The 10,673-nt window shown below is 49.8% G+C and overlaps 1 protein-coding gene across 1 annotated transcript; it reads right to left on the bottom strand.

Moving 5' to 3' along the window:
- Positions 1–473: 473 nt before the first annotated feature.
- Positions 474–3,452, bottom strand: LOC143208465 (uncharacterized). The gene is made up of 2 exons (XM_076422937.1): positions 2,812–3,452; positions 474–497 (listed from the first exon to the last, which is right to left on the bottom strand). The coding sequence occupies exons 1-2, from the start codon at positions 3,313–3,315 to the stop codon at positions 474–476; spliced, it is 528 nt and encodes a 175-aa protein (XP_076279052.1). The 5' UTR covers positions 3,316–3,452.
- Between the last annotated feature and the right edge of the window lie 7,221 nt (positions 3,453–10,673).

Raw genomic sequence — 10,673 nt, 5'->3', positions numbered from 1 at the left:
TATTTAGAAAGCAATAAACACTCAACAGATATCTATATGATACAGTTGGTTTTTGGGCAAAATGTCACTAAATTTCGCGTTTTAGACCACTGTGCGCCGTCCAACACCGCGCCACGCGTCCTCACCAGAATACCGGCCATCCGAGGCCGTGCGTCGAACCTCCGCGCCGTCTATTATCGAGTCCCTGCGCTCCTCCGTCCGCCTGATCGCTTTCATAATTTACTCCGCGATTATCTCGTACTGTTTTCTGTTCTTGTTTAGACCGGGAATACTACGTCAGCCGACGCGACCGAAGAACAGTCGTAGCCGCCGTCTGCTTAACCTGACGAGGCACCTAGCTTAAATCTTTTGTTACGCGGTCGGATTTACCGGCCTGCAGGAAATACTCTTCTGTTTTGTTATACACTTCCAACACCGCACATTGCGGAATAAAGCTTATTTTGTTTACCCGATTTCGTCTTCAACTCATTCATTCACCTACGAACCTTGGTCAACTCCTGAGCAACAAGGCACATACGAAATCGGAACGTTACACAGTAAGACAAAGTTTGACGAAAAGTCGTGGAAAGGAATACTGGTAGGTTATGAAACAAACGGATATAAAGTGTGGGATGTGGAGGAAGAAAAGTTTATTGTTGTTAGAGATGTTATAATTGATGAAGTCAATTTCTTAAAATCAAGACCGGTAGCGAAAGTTAAAGAGATTGAAAGTGAAAAATCTCGGGAAAGAATTGAAATTTCTGACGAAATGTCAAATTCAATACAAAAGTTTAAAAAATCTGATAATGGTAAATCAGATAATTTGCGATGGCTTGGTAATAAAACTGATGTTTCTGACGATAAGTCAAAATCAGTAGGTGATAAAACTGATGTTTCTGACGAAAAGTCAAAATCAGTAGCTGAATCTAGTATGAAACAGGTGTGTTTCGTCGTCGTTCGGCTTCCTCGCGTTCGGGCTCCTTGGTGTTGAACAGCTCGCCGACCCAGGGTTCTAAACGACAAGTGGAGTGACGACACGAGGAACGGAGTCGGTACGGGTGAAATAACTGAGACGAGTCGGTTGCGGGTAAATAAATTACACTCGCTGCCTTTCGGACGCGTAAGCTACGGTGCCTCAGGATACGGTTCCTTAGGATATAGTGCACGGTGATAATGCTACGGTGCCCGTGAGTTTAAAACGTGTGACCGTGAGAGTACTACCTGTAAGAGGCGTAGGGTGCAGGCAGGATGGACAGGAGTAGGATTAGATCGCGACTGTCGTCGTGATCTCCCTACCTAGGCCGGGTTGTAGTGGTCCTTCGATGTCCGTGACGCACGGGTCATCGAAGTTCCTCCGGACAGTCGTTCAGGGAGTTCGGTCAAGGTGACGCACCTTGTCTGGCTCGACTGGCCTCGTGGGCGACTCGCCTCACGAGGGTGACTTTCTAGGCGGTTCTTAGGCGACGTCGAAGGGTGACGCACCACTTCTAGTTCGGCCGATTTCGTGGACGACGCGTCTCACGAAATATACCGGTGACGCACCGGGTATGTTCGAGGTGGAGTACAACTCGCACCAGCGGAGCGACAGGATAACTGGACAGGAGGTTCTCCGACGAAGTCAAAGGGTGACGCACCGCTTCTTGTTCGTCGGCTCTCGGAGGCGACGCGCCTGGCGAAAGTGACCGGTGACGCACCGGGTGTTCGAGGTGGAGCACAGCTCGCACCAGCGGAAGTACAGGATAACTGGACAGGAGGTTCTCCAACGAAGTCAAAGGGGTGACGCACCGCCTCTTGTTCGCTGGCTCTCGGAGGCGACGCGCCTGGCGAAAGTGACCGGTGACGCACCGGGTGTTCGAGGTGTAGCACGGCTCGCACCAGCGGACGGGCAGGACGGCAGGGTTCCGACGAGGCCGAAGGGGTGACACACCGCTTCTTAATCGTCGACTCTCGGAGGCGACGCGCCTAGCGAAAGAGACCTGTGACGCACCGGGTGTTCGAGGTAGAGCACGGCTCGTACCAGCGGAACCAGGATGCCGATAACGGCGGAGACGTGGACAACGGTTACAGGTAGAATACTCACAGCACTGGAATATCGCACGATGTTGTCCCTGGATAACTGCTGGCAGACTCAGGTGATTCTAGTCTGTTCGCGACGGCTTTTATAGGGATGGTTTGGTGGTAAGGGATGGTGGTGCGGTGCGGTATTTTGATAATGACGTATACCGTCTTTCGAACAGTATTTTGGAAATTTGATTTGGATTCCCGTTGGAATACGGGCCTGGGTGCGGGGTACGTGCGGTACAGGCGGTGTTGTTGTTGTGACAGGAGGCCGGTGGTACGTTACTAGATCGCGACGTTGTGTATAACCGGTGGAGGTTTGCTAGGGGTTTGTTCGTAACAGGCCTACGATATGTAGGTCTGTTACACCCCCCTCCTTCTTCGGGGTGACGAGCGAAAGGCGGTGAGACTGGTTTTATTGATGAAAAAAAACAACTTCGTTTATTACATAGTTGTGCAGGCAATGTAATACTGGCTGGTATTGGAACAAGATATCGATTTACATGTTGCGCCCGTCGCGTCGTCGGCAGCGCGTCAGTCGGCCACTTCGGTCAAAGTGGAGGGTCCACCTCTCGTCCCCTATGGATGCTAAGAACCGTTTGGAGGTGACCAGTCGTAGTGGTACCTCTACCCGTCGTTCGTTTGGTAGCAAGTACCATGTTGAGGGGCCTGCTCCTCCCTTGCCCGAGTACGGGATCGGTGTTTTGGTGTCGCGGTTCCCTGGGGGGGGGGGGCGGGGAGGCCTTCGTTTCCCGGTTGCTCGTTTATCGGTACTTTGGCCGTGTGTGCCTCCGGCTGCTTTTCTTCGGCGCGCCTCTCGCAGCTGGCTGGTTCGGACCGGGTGGGTGGCGGTGGGTTGTTTGGCTGTGCCGGCGGGCGTGTTGGTGCCGGCCTTGGCGACTCCTGCGCCCTTTCGGCGGCCATGTACCGTGTTGTCCGGTTCCGGTGTGTCGGTGACGAGGGCGTCTTCCTGGTGAGTGTCAGGATTGCCGGGCTCGTCACCTGTGCGCGTGGGGAGTCTCGTAGCGTGTTCTCGGGTGGTGGGGCTTCTCGTGGCAGCTGAGCCCTTTCTTTTCTGGATGGCGGTGTTGTTGCCTGGATTGCCGGACGTGCTTCCCCGTGGTGGTACGGCCCTCGGGTGGTTGGCTGCTTCCCTTGCACCCGCGAGATTCGTCTTTTGCTCGGGGGTCGTAGGGCCTCCGTGTCCCCCTCTTTCCACCAATTGGGTGGTTCGGGGAGTCCTGCGGGGAGCCCGATGGACGGCCCGTGTCCCGCCATTCTCCGGTGCTCTTCGATGGTCGTGGGCGGGATCGTGGATGAGCTGGACCGGGAGCTGGAGGTCGATTCAGACCGTGGTCGGTTGCCCTCCCATACTGGTCCTGGTCGCCATGTTACGGCCCGGATCACCGTTTTCTTTTTCTTCGGCGGTGGGTGGGCGTGTCGCCCCTCTCCCTATCGGGGTCGCCTAGTGCTCGCCGTGTCGTAGTGACTGGTCGCGGGCGGGTGGCTTTCCGCGTGGTGATTTCTGTTCCTGAGGGACCTTCTGGCTTGGCCGTTGCGGCCATGATGGTCGGTGGTGGCGGCTTCCCCCTGTTGGCTGTCCCTCCGCGGGCCCCACAGAGCTTCGGGATCCGGAACTTGGTGGTTCCGGCTGGTGTGGCTGTGGGTGGTGCTGGGTCCTTTGCCTGGACCCCCCCTTGCACTAAGTGTGCGGGAGTGGTTGGCGTCCGGGGCCTCTCGTCGTCGTCTGATAGGTCGCCGAACAGGTCTCTTAACTCGTCGTAGAAATCGTCCATAACTCTGTAAATTGAACAAATGCTCTGGATTATCTTTCGGGGGCGGCCTCGGCCGCGTGGGGCCGAGGTAACCGTCGGGTCAGGAGCGGGTGCGGTCATCCTGGTCCGCCTCGCGGGGGTGTCCGGTTCAATGCTCTCCGGGCGCGCGTCGTTTTCGGGGTTGTACTCCTGTTTGAGACCCCGTAATCGGGTGTGTCCGCGTCGTGGTTGCGGCGATGGCCCAATCATATCCGTGGGCATGACGCGGAGGCGCCCTGGTGGCGGTACAAGTGGTGACTCGTATTGTTGGCAGCTGACGCAGCTGCGAACGTGTCGTGAGATGTCTCGGAACATCCCTGGCCAGTGGTACCTCTGGGCAATGCGGACGCTCGTTTTGGCGATTCCTAAATGTCCCGCGGTGGGGTCGTCGTGAAATTGTCGTAGCACTGCCTCTCGGTCGATCGCCGGTATGCATATTTTCCATGCGTTTCCGGAATCTGGCTCGTTGTAATCGAGCTGATGCGGTATTCGTCGTTGCAGTTTTCCCTCGTAAATCCGGAAATCGGGAACTGAGGCGGGATCGTGCTGCACGGCTTCCATCTTCTTCTCGTACCAGGAGTCGTTACGCGGTTTGGTGCGGAGAAGACTGACGCCTGGTACAGGTTCGATGCGGGATAATGCGTCGGCTACATGGTTCGGCTTTCCTGGCCGATACTGGGTGTCGAAGTCATACCGCCGCACTCCGGGGGCCCATTTGTACGTTCCGGTGTTGATACATGACAATTGGGCACCGGTATCATGCAAGGCGGTGCTTCCCTTTCCCAATATCCGGGTTGGTAGGGAGGGGCGGGGTGGGTACTTTATCCCTGGGGCCGGCGCGCGCCCGTCTACGGCGGGCCCCGGTTGTCGTTTCCCGACGGATGACACTCCTCCGTGCGTATGCCGTCTCGACCACATCGCGAGCAGAATTTCCGATAGGCGTTTCTACACTCGAAACGGGTGTGGCCCCGTTGTTTACACCGCCAGCAGTGTGTCATTCGACTGTAGCTGTTGGTGTTGTCACCTTGAATCGCACTGGCGTCCCCTTCCCCACGGGGTGTGTTGCTCAGTCGGGCGAGTCGTACCTCGATTGGTTCGGCGTGTGTCTGGTTTGGCGTGTGGTCCTGGTTCTCGTTGATGGCGGCGGCGAGAGGCCGGCTGGCAGTCCGTTGCATTTGGTTTTTCCGCTCCATGGTTCTCTCGATGCGTTGCACGTGTCGGAGCAGGTCTCGGATGATGGAAATCGCTTCTGGATCGATGATGACCGTGTAATCGGGCAGCTTGTTCTCATATATGGTTTCCAAGTATTCGTCCGTCGGGATGCGCGCTCGTCTCATGAGGGTGGTGAGCGTGTTCATGTACTCATGGAACGGTTCTCCGGGTTTCTGTACACGTGCTCGTGCTTCGCGGGCTCGTTGCACCGGGGTCTTGTGTCCGGCGTAGACCATCAGGAAGTCTGCGGTGAATTCCTCCCATGTGCTGATCTGGTAGCGGTTGTCCCGGTACCAGTCTTGGGCGTCTCCTCGCAAAAGTTCCGGCATCCCTTCTAACAATTCGGCGTCGGAGATGTGGTATGAATGGGCTAGTTCCCCTATCCGTTCGAGGAACCGGAAAGGGTCCTTGCCGTCCGTCGTGCATCCCCACTTGCGCATCCGGTCCATTCTCTTTCCGGTGTCGTCTTGCTCGTCTGCGGCTGCTCTAGTGGTGCCGGCCATCGGGTCGGCTTGTCGGTACGTGCCTGGTTGCATGGTGTTTAAAAATTGCGGGGTCTTCGGTTCGGTCATGTCGAAGAGGTCGGTGATCTGCAGGTTAATCAGATCGGCCCAATGTTGACGGTGTTCGTCCGTAGTCCCGGTGATTGACCGATTTCCTCGGCGGGGTTTCTAACGGTGTGTTCGAAATTTCGACTCTCGGGGCAGGTAATACCGGTGCGCATCCAGAGATGGCGTCTGGGGTACAAAACGCTTGTGTGTGCCGGCGCGGTCACGGTTCAACGCGGCTCAGGAATGTTACGCGGCGTACTGGTCCTCTGGTTACGCGCGCGTTACCGTGTTGAACCGGTGATTGTTTATTTTGAAAAGCTAATCGCGACGCGGATGCCTTTCCGTCAGTCCCTGTTCGGGCGCCATGAAACAGGTGTGTTTCGTCGTCGTTCGGCTTCCTCGCGTTCGGGCTCCTTGGTGTTGAACAGCTCGCCGACCCAGGGTTCTAAACGACAAGTGGAGTGACGACGCGAGGAACGGAGTCGGTACGGGTGAAATAACTGAGACGAGTCGGTTGCGGGTAAATAAATTACACTCGCTGCCTTTCGGACGCGTAAGCTACGGTGCCTCAGGATACGGTTCCTTAGGATATAGTGCACGGTGATAATGCTACGGTGCCCGTGAGTTTAAAACGTGTGACCGTGAGAGTACTACCTGTAAGAGGCGTAGGGTGCAGGCAGGATGGACAGGAGTAGGATTAGATCGCGACTGTCGTCGTGATCTCCCTACCTAGGCCGGGTTGTAGTGGTCCTTCGATGTCCGTGACGCACGGGTCATCGAAGTTCCTCCGGACAGTCGTTCAGGGAGTTCGGTCAAGGTGACGCACCTTGTCTGGCTCGACTGGCCTCGTGGGCGACTCGCCTCACGAGGGTGACTTTCTAGGCGGTTCTTAGGCGACGTCGAAGGGTGACGCACCACTTCTAGTTCGGCCGATTTCGTGGACGACGCGTCTCACGAAATATACCGGTGACGCACCGGGTATGTACGAGGTGGAGTACAACTCGCACCAGCGGAGCGACAGGATAACTGGACAGGAGGTTCTCCGACGAAGTGAAAGGGTGACGCACCGCTTCTTGTTCGTCGGCTCTCGGAGGCGACGCGCCTGGCGAAAGTGACCGGTGACGCACCGGGTGTTCGAGGTGGAGCACGGCTCGCACCAGCGGACGGGCAGGACGGCAGGGTTCCGACGAGGCCGAAGGGGTGACACACCGCTTCTTAATCGTCGACTCTCGGAGGCGACGCGCCTAGCGAAAGAGACCGGTGACGCACCGGGTGTTCGGGGTAGAGCACGGCTCGTACCAGCGGAACCAGGATGCCGATAACGGCGGAGACGTGGACAACGGTTACAGGTAGAATACTCACAGCACTGGAATATCGCACGATGTTGTCCCTGGATAACTGCTGGCAGACTCAGGTGATTCTAGTCTGTTCGCGACGGCTTTTATAGGGATGGTTTGGTGGTAAGGGATGGTGGTGCGGTGCGGTATTTGATAATGACGTATACCTGGCCGTTGTTGTGACAGGAGGCCGGTGGTACGTTACTAGATCGCGACGTTGTGTATAACCGGTGGAGGTTTGCTAGGGGTTTGTTCGTAACAGGCCTACGATATGTAGGTCTGTTACAAGTAAGTCTGATGGTGGTAAAACAGACAAATTAGATTATGTGAATTCTAACAGTATGAGTAAAGATAATAGTAAAAGAATATTATCAGAGTATAGAAGGAGTGATAGGATTAGAAAGAAACCCCATGTTTCGTATAGTGAAGAGGACACACCAATAGATTATTTGATGTGTGCACAATCAATAGTATGTGATATTCCAAAATCATATAAGGAAATTTATAATAGAGAAGATAGAAATGAATGGGAACGAGCTATAAAAGATGAAATTAATTCTCTTTTGATTAATGAAACATGGACTTTAGTGCCAAAGCCTAAAAACAAAAATATTGTAGACTGTAAATGGGTATTTGTGATAAAAAATGATGAATTTGGAAATCCATTAAAATATAAAGCTCGTCTAGTTGCAAAAGGTTTTAGCCAAGAATATTTAGTAGATTATAATGAAACTGTTGCACCAGTTGCAAGGATATCTAGTTTCAGATTCATAATTGCTTATGCTAATCAATTTAATTTATTAGTCCATCATATGGATGTAAAAACTGCATTTCTAAATGGCAGGTTAAAAGAGGAAATATATATGAAGGTACCTGAAGGAATTGAAAGTGAAAAAGATCAGGTTTGTAGATTGAATAAATCCTTGTACGGTCTAAAGCAAGCAGCAAGATGCTGGTTCGAAGAATTCGAAAAAGCTCTTAAAGAAAGAGGTTTTGAAAATTCACCGGTAGACCGTTGTATTTATATTTTAGATAAAGGAGATGTTTCGAAAAATATTTATGTAGTTTTGTATGTAGATGATCTCGCAATTGCAACAGCTAATAATGAAACTATGAATAGTTTTAAAGAATACTTGATGAACAAATTTTCAATGGTAGATTTGAATGAGATTAAATTGTTTCTTGGACTGAGGGTTAAAAGAATTTGCGATAAAATAACTCTAGATCAAAGTAATTATATCAGAAAAGTTTTGAAGAAATTTAATATGGAAAATTGTAATCCAGTAAATACTCCTCTAGAAAGTAAACTTAATTATGAAGCCCTGAATTCAGATGAAGAATATGACGCACCTTGCCGAAATGTTATTGGTTGTTTGATGTATATAATGGTGTGTACACGGCCTGACATATGTGTAGCAATTAGTTATGTGGGAAATAAGTGCGGATAGTTACGTACACAGTATTTATTTACGAATAGTTCACAAAGAACGACACGATACCTTGATTTTACAACTATACGACTACGACGACTTATGTATATCGCTTATCGACTCACAATTCTAACAATTACCGCCTAGCTTATAACTACTATCTCGACTGTATTCGACTCGACTCGACTTTTCGACTGACTCTCACGCCGCTCGCTTGCTCTGATTTAAACGGTCGGTTCCTTTGTCTAATTGCTCGGGCCAATGTTCGCTTGCCCTAGACACGGATCGTCCTTGCGTTTTTCCCCGCGATCGGCCAAACACCTCGCTTCGTGTGTGCTGTTTTTATTACACGCACAGCTGACTCGCGCGACACCCCGCGAAGGTGATGTCCGGGTCAATGCCCGCTACGTACACATGCATCCATCTCACAGTTATTTTGAGTCGATATACAAATAAGAGGGATAAAGAATTATGGAATTGTCTCAAAAGAGTTTTAAGATATTTGAAAGGAACTATAGATATTAAATTAACATATACAAAAAATAAATATAACAACATTTTGACAGGGTATGTCGATTCTGATTGGGGAGGTAATGATAACTGTGATAGAAAGAGCACAACAGGGTACATATTCAAATTGTTTGAAAAATGTACAATTAGTTGGAACACGAGAAAACAATCGTCAGTGGCAGTCTCATCGACTGAAGCTGAATATATGGCTTTATTTGAAGCTGTTAAAGAAGCACTATGGCTAAAGTCTTTAGCAACTAGTATTAAAATAAATATATCAGAACCCATTGTAATTTACGAAGATAACAATGGTTGTATATGCATAGCGAATAATCCTACAAGTCATAAAAGATCAAAACATATTGATATTAAATATCACTTTACAAGAGAACAGATTGAGAATAAAGTAATAATATTGAAATATATTCCTACAGGTGTGTGTGAACAAGTGGCGGATGTGTTAACTAAACCACTTACAGGGCAAAAATTTATGAAGATGAGAGTTGAAATAGGTGTAGAATGAAGAATGAAGAATATGATCAGGGTGTCTCAAAATTAGGTCCGGAGCCGAAAATGGGAGGTTCCTGAGATCATTTCAAGCGACATTTTCCTTTGAAAAAATGTCGTCCGCGGCTTCGTTAACGAGTTATTAACGAAAAACACGGACCAATCAGAGCGCGAGCTAGACGCGTGCAGCCCGGCTGAGCCCGGCGCGTCGGCAGCCGAGTGTCGGTGGCACGCCGCGATGTCGCAACGAACAAAAGTTTCTCGATGATGGGAATCCTCGCCAATTTCGATAAGCTTCGGATATGTTGTCAATACCATGATTCTGAACAACATTTCCCTTTACAGTTTCTGTCGATCGGCTTTAGTTTACGATATTATTGTAAAAATTTGTAATTGTAAATCGATCGATGTACTATTTTCTATCCGATTTCGATAAGCTTTGGATATGTTGTCAATACCATGATTCTGAACAACATTACCCTTTACAGTTTCTGTCGATCGGCTTTAGTTTACAATATTATTGTAAAAATTTGTAATTGTAAATCGATCGATGTACTATTTTCTATCCGATTTCGATAAGCTTTGAATATGTTGTCAATACCATGATTCTGAACAACATTTCCCTTTACAGTTTCTGTCGATCGGCTTTAGTTTACGATATTATTGTAAAAATTTGTAATTGTAAATCGATCGATGTACACACTATCTCCTCGCCGATTTCGATGAGCTTTATTTCAAAGGAAAAAGATATTTAAAACATCGAATTTATAACATATTTCAAAGTCATCGAAATCGGTGAGGACCCACATCATCGGCAACTTTACCCGAACGATAGAAGAAGCACAAACTTATTGAATTAAAAACTCACTTATTCCGCCGTAAATCCATTTGACTACCACATACAACCACCACACTTTCACATAATTGTTGAACTCGTAGCACACTTTTATAACTCGTATCGATAACGAACGAAATTACTTACTCCGACGCGGAAAGAGATCGATGCTCTTCGCGATGCCGCGCGAAACTGTGCTCTCCCAGCGTACAATGTATTCGATGAAGGCGTCGTTTAAAACAAATGAAATCGTTCCCAAGGAGATATTGATTTTTCGAGAATCATATGATTCTAGAAAACACTGATTCTTGATGAACGAACGATGCCGTGGACGAGATATCTCGTGTATCCTTATTACACAGCATCGTTTCTTCGACATCGCGGAAACGAGATATCTCGTCGATTGTAGTTCCTGTGCGACCGTGAAAAGGACTGATTAA

This window comes from Lasioglossum baleicum, chromosome 4 (assembly GCF_051020765.1).
Source record: "Lasioglossum baleicum chromosome 4, iyLasBale1, whole genome shotgun sequence".
NCBI classification, from domain to species: Eukaryota; Metazoa; Arthropoda; class Insecta; order Hymenoptera; family Halictidae; genus Lasioglossum; species Lasioglossum baleicum.
The sequence above is the reverse complement of the archived record's forward strand: the minus strand, read 5'-3'. Positions and strand labels throughout refer to the sequence as shown.

Coding starts and splice junctions, on each gene's coding strand:
- LOC143208465 (XM_076422937.1), bottom strand. CDS start 3,315: ATGGCGGGACACGGGCCGTCCATCGGGCTCCCCGCAGGACTCCCCGAA. Junction 498..2,811: donor CGGAGGCACACACGGCCAAA/GTACCGATAAAC, acceptor CTTGTTGCTCAG/GAGTTGACCAAGGTTCGTAG.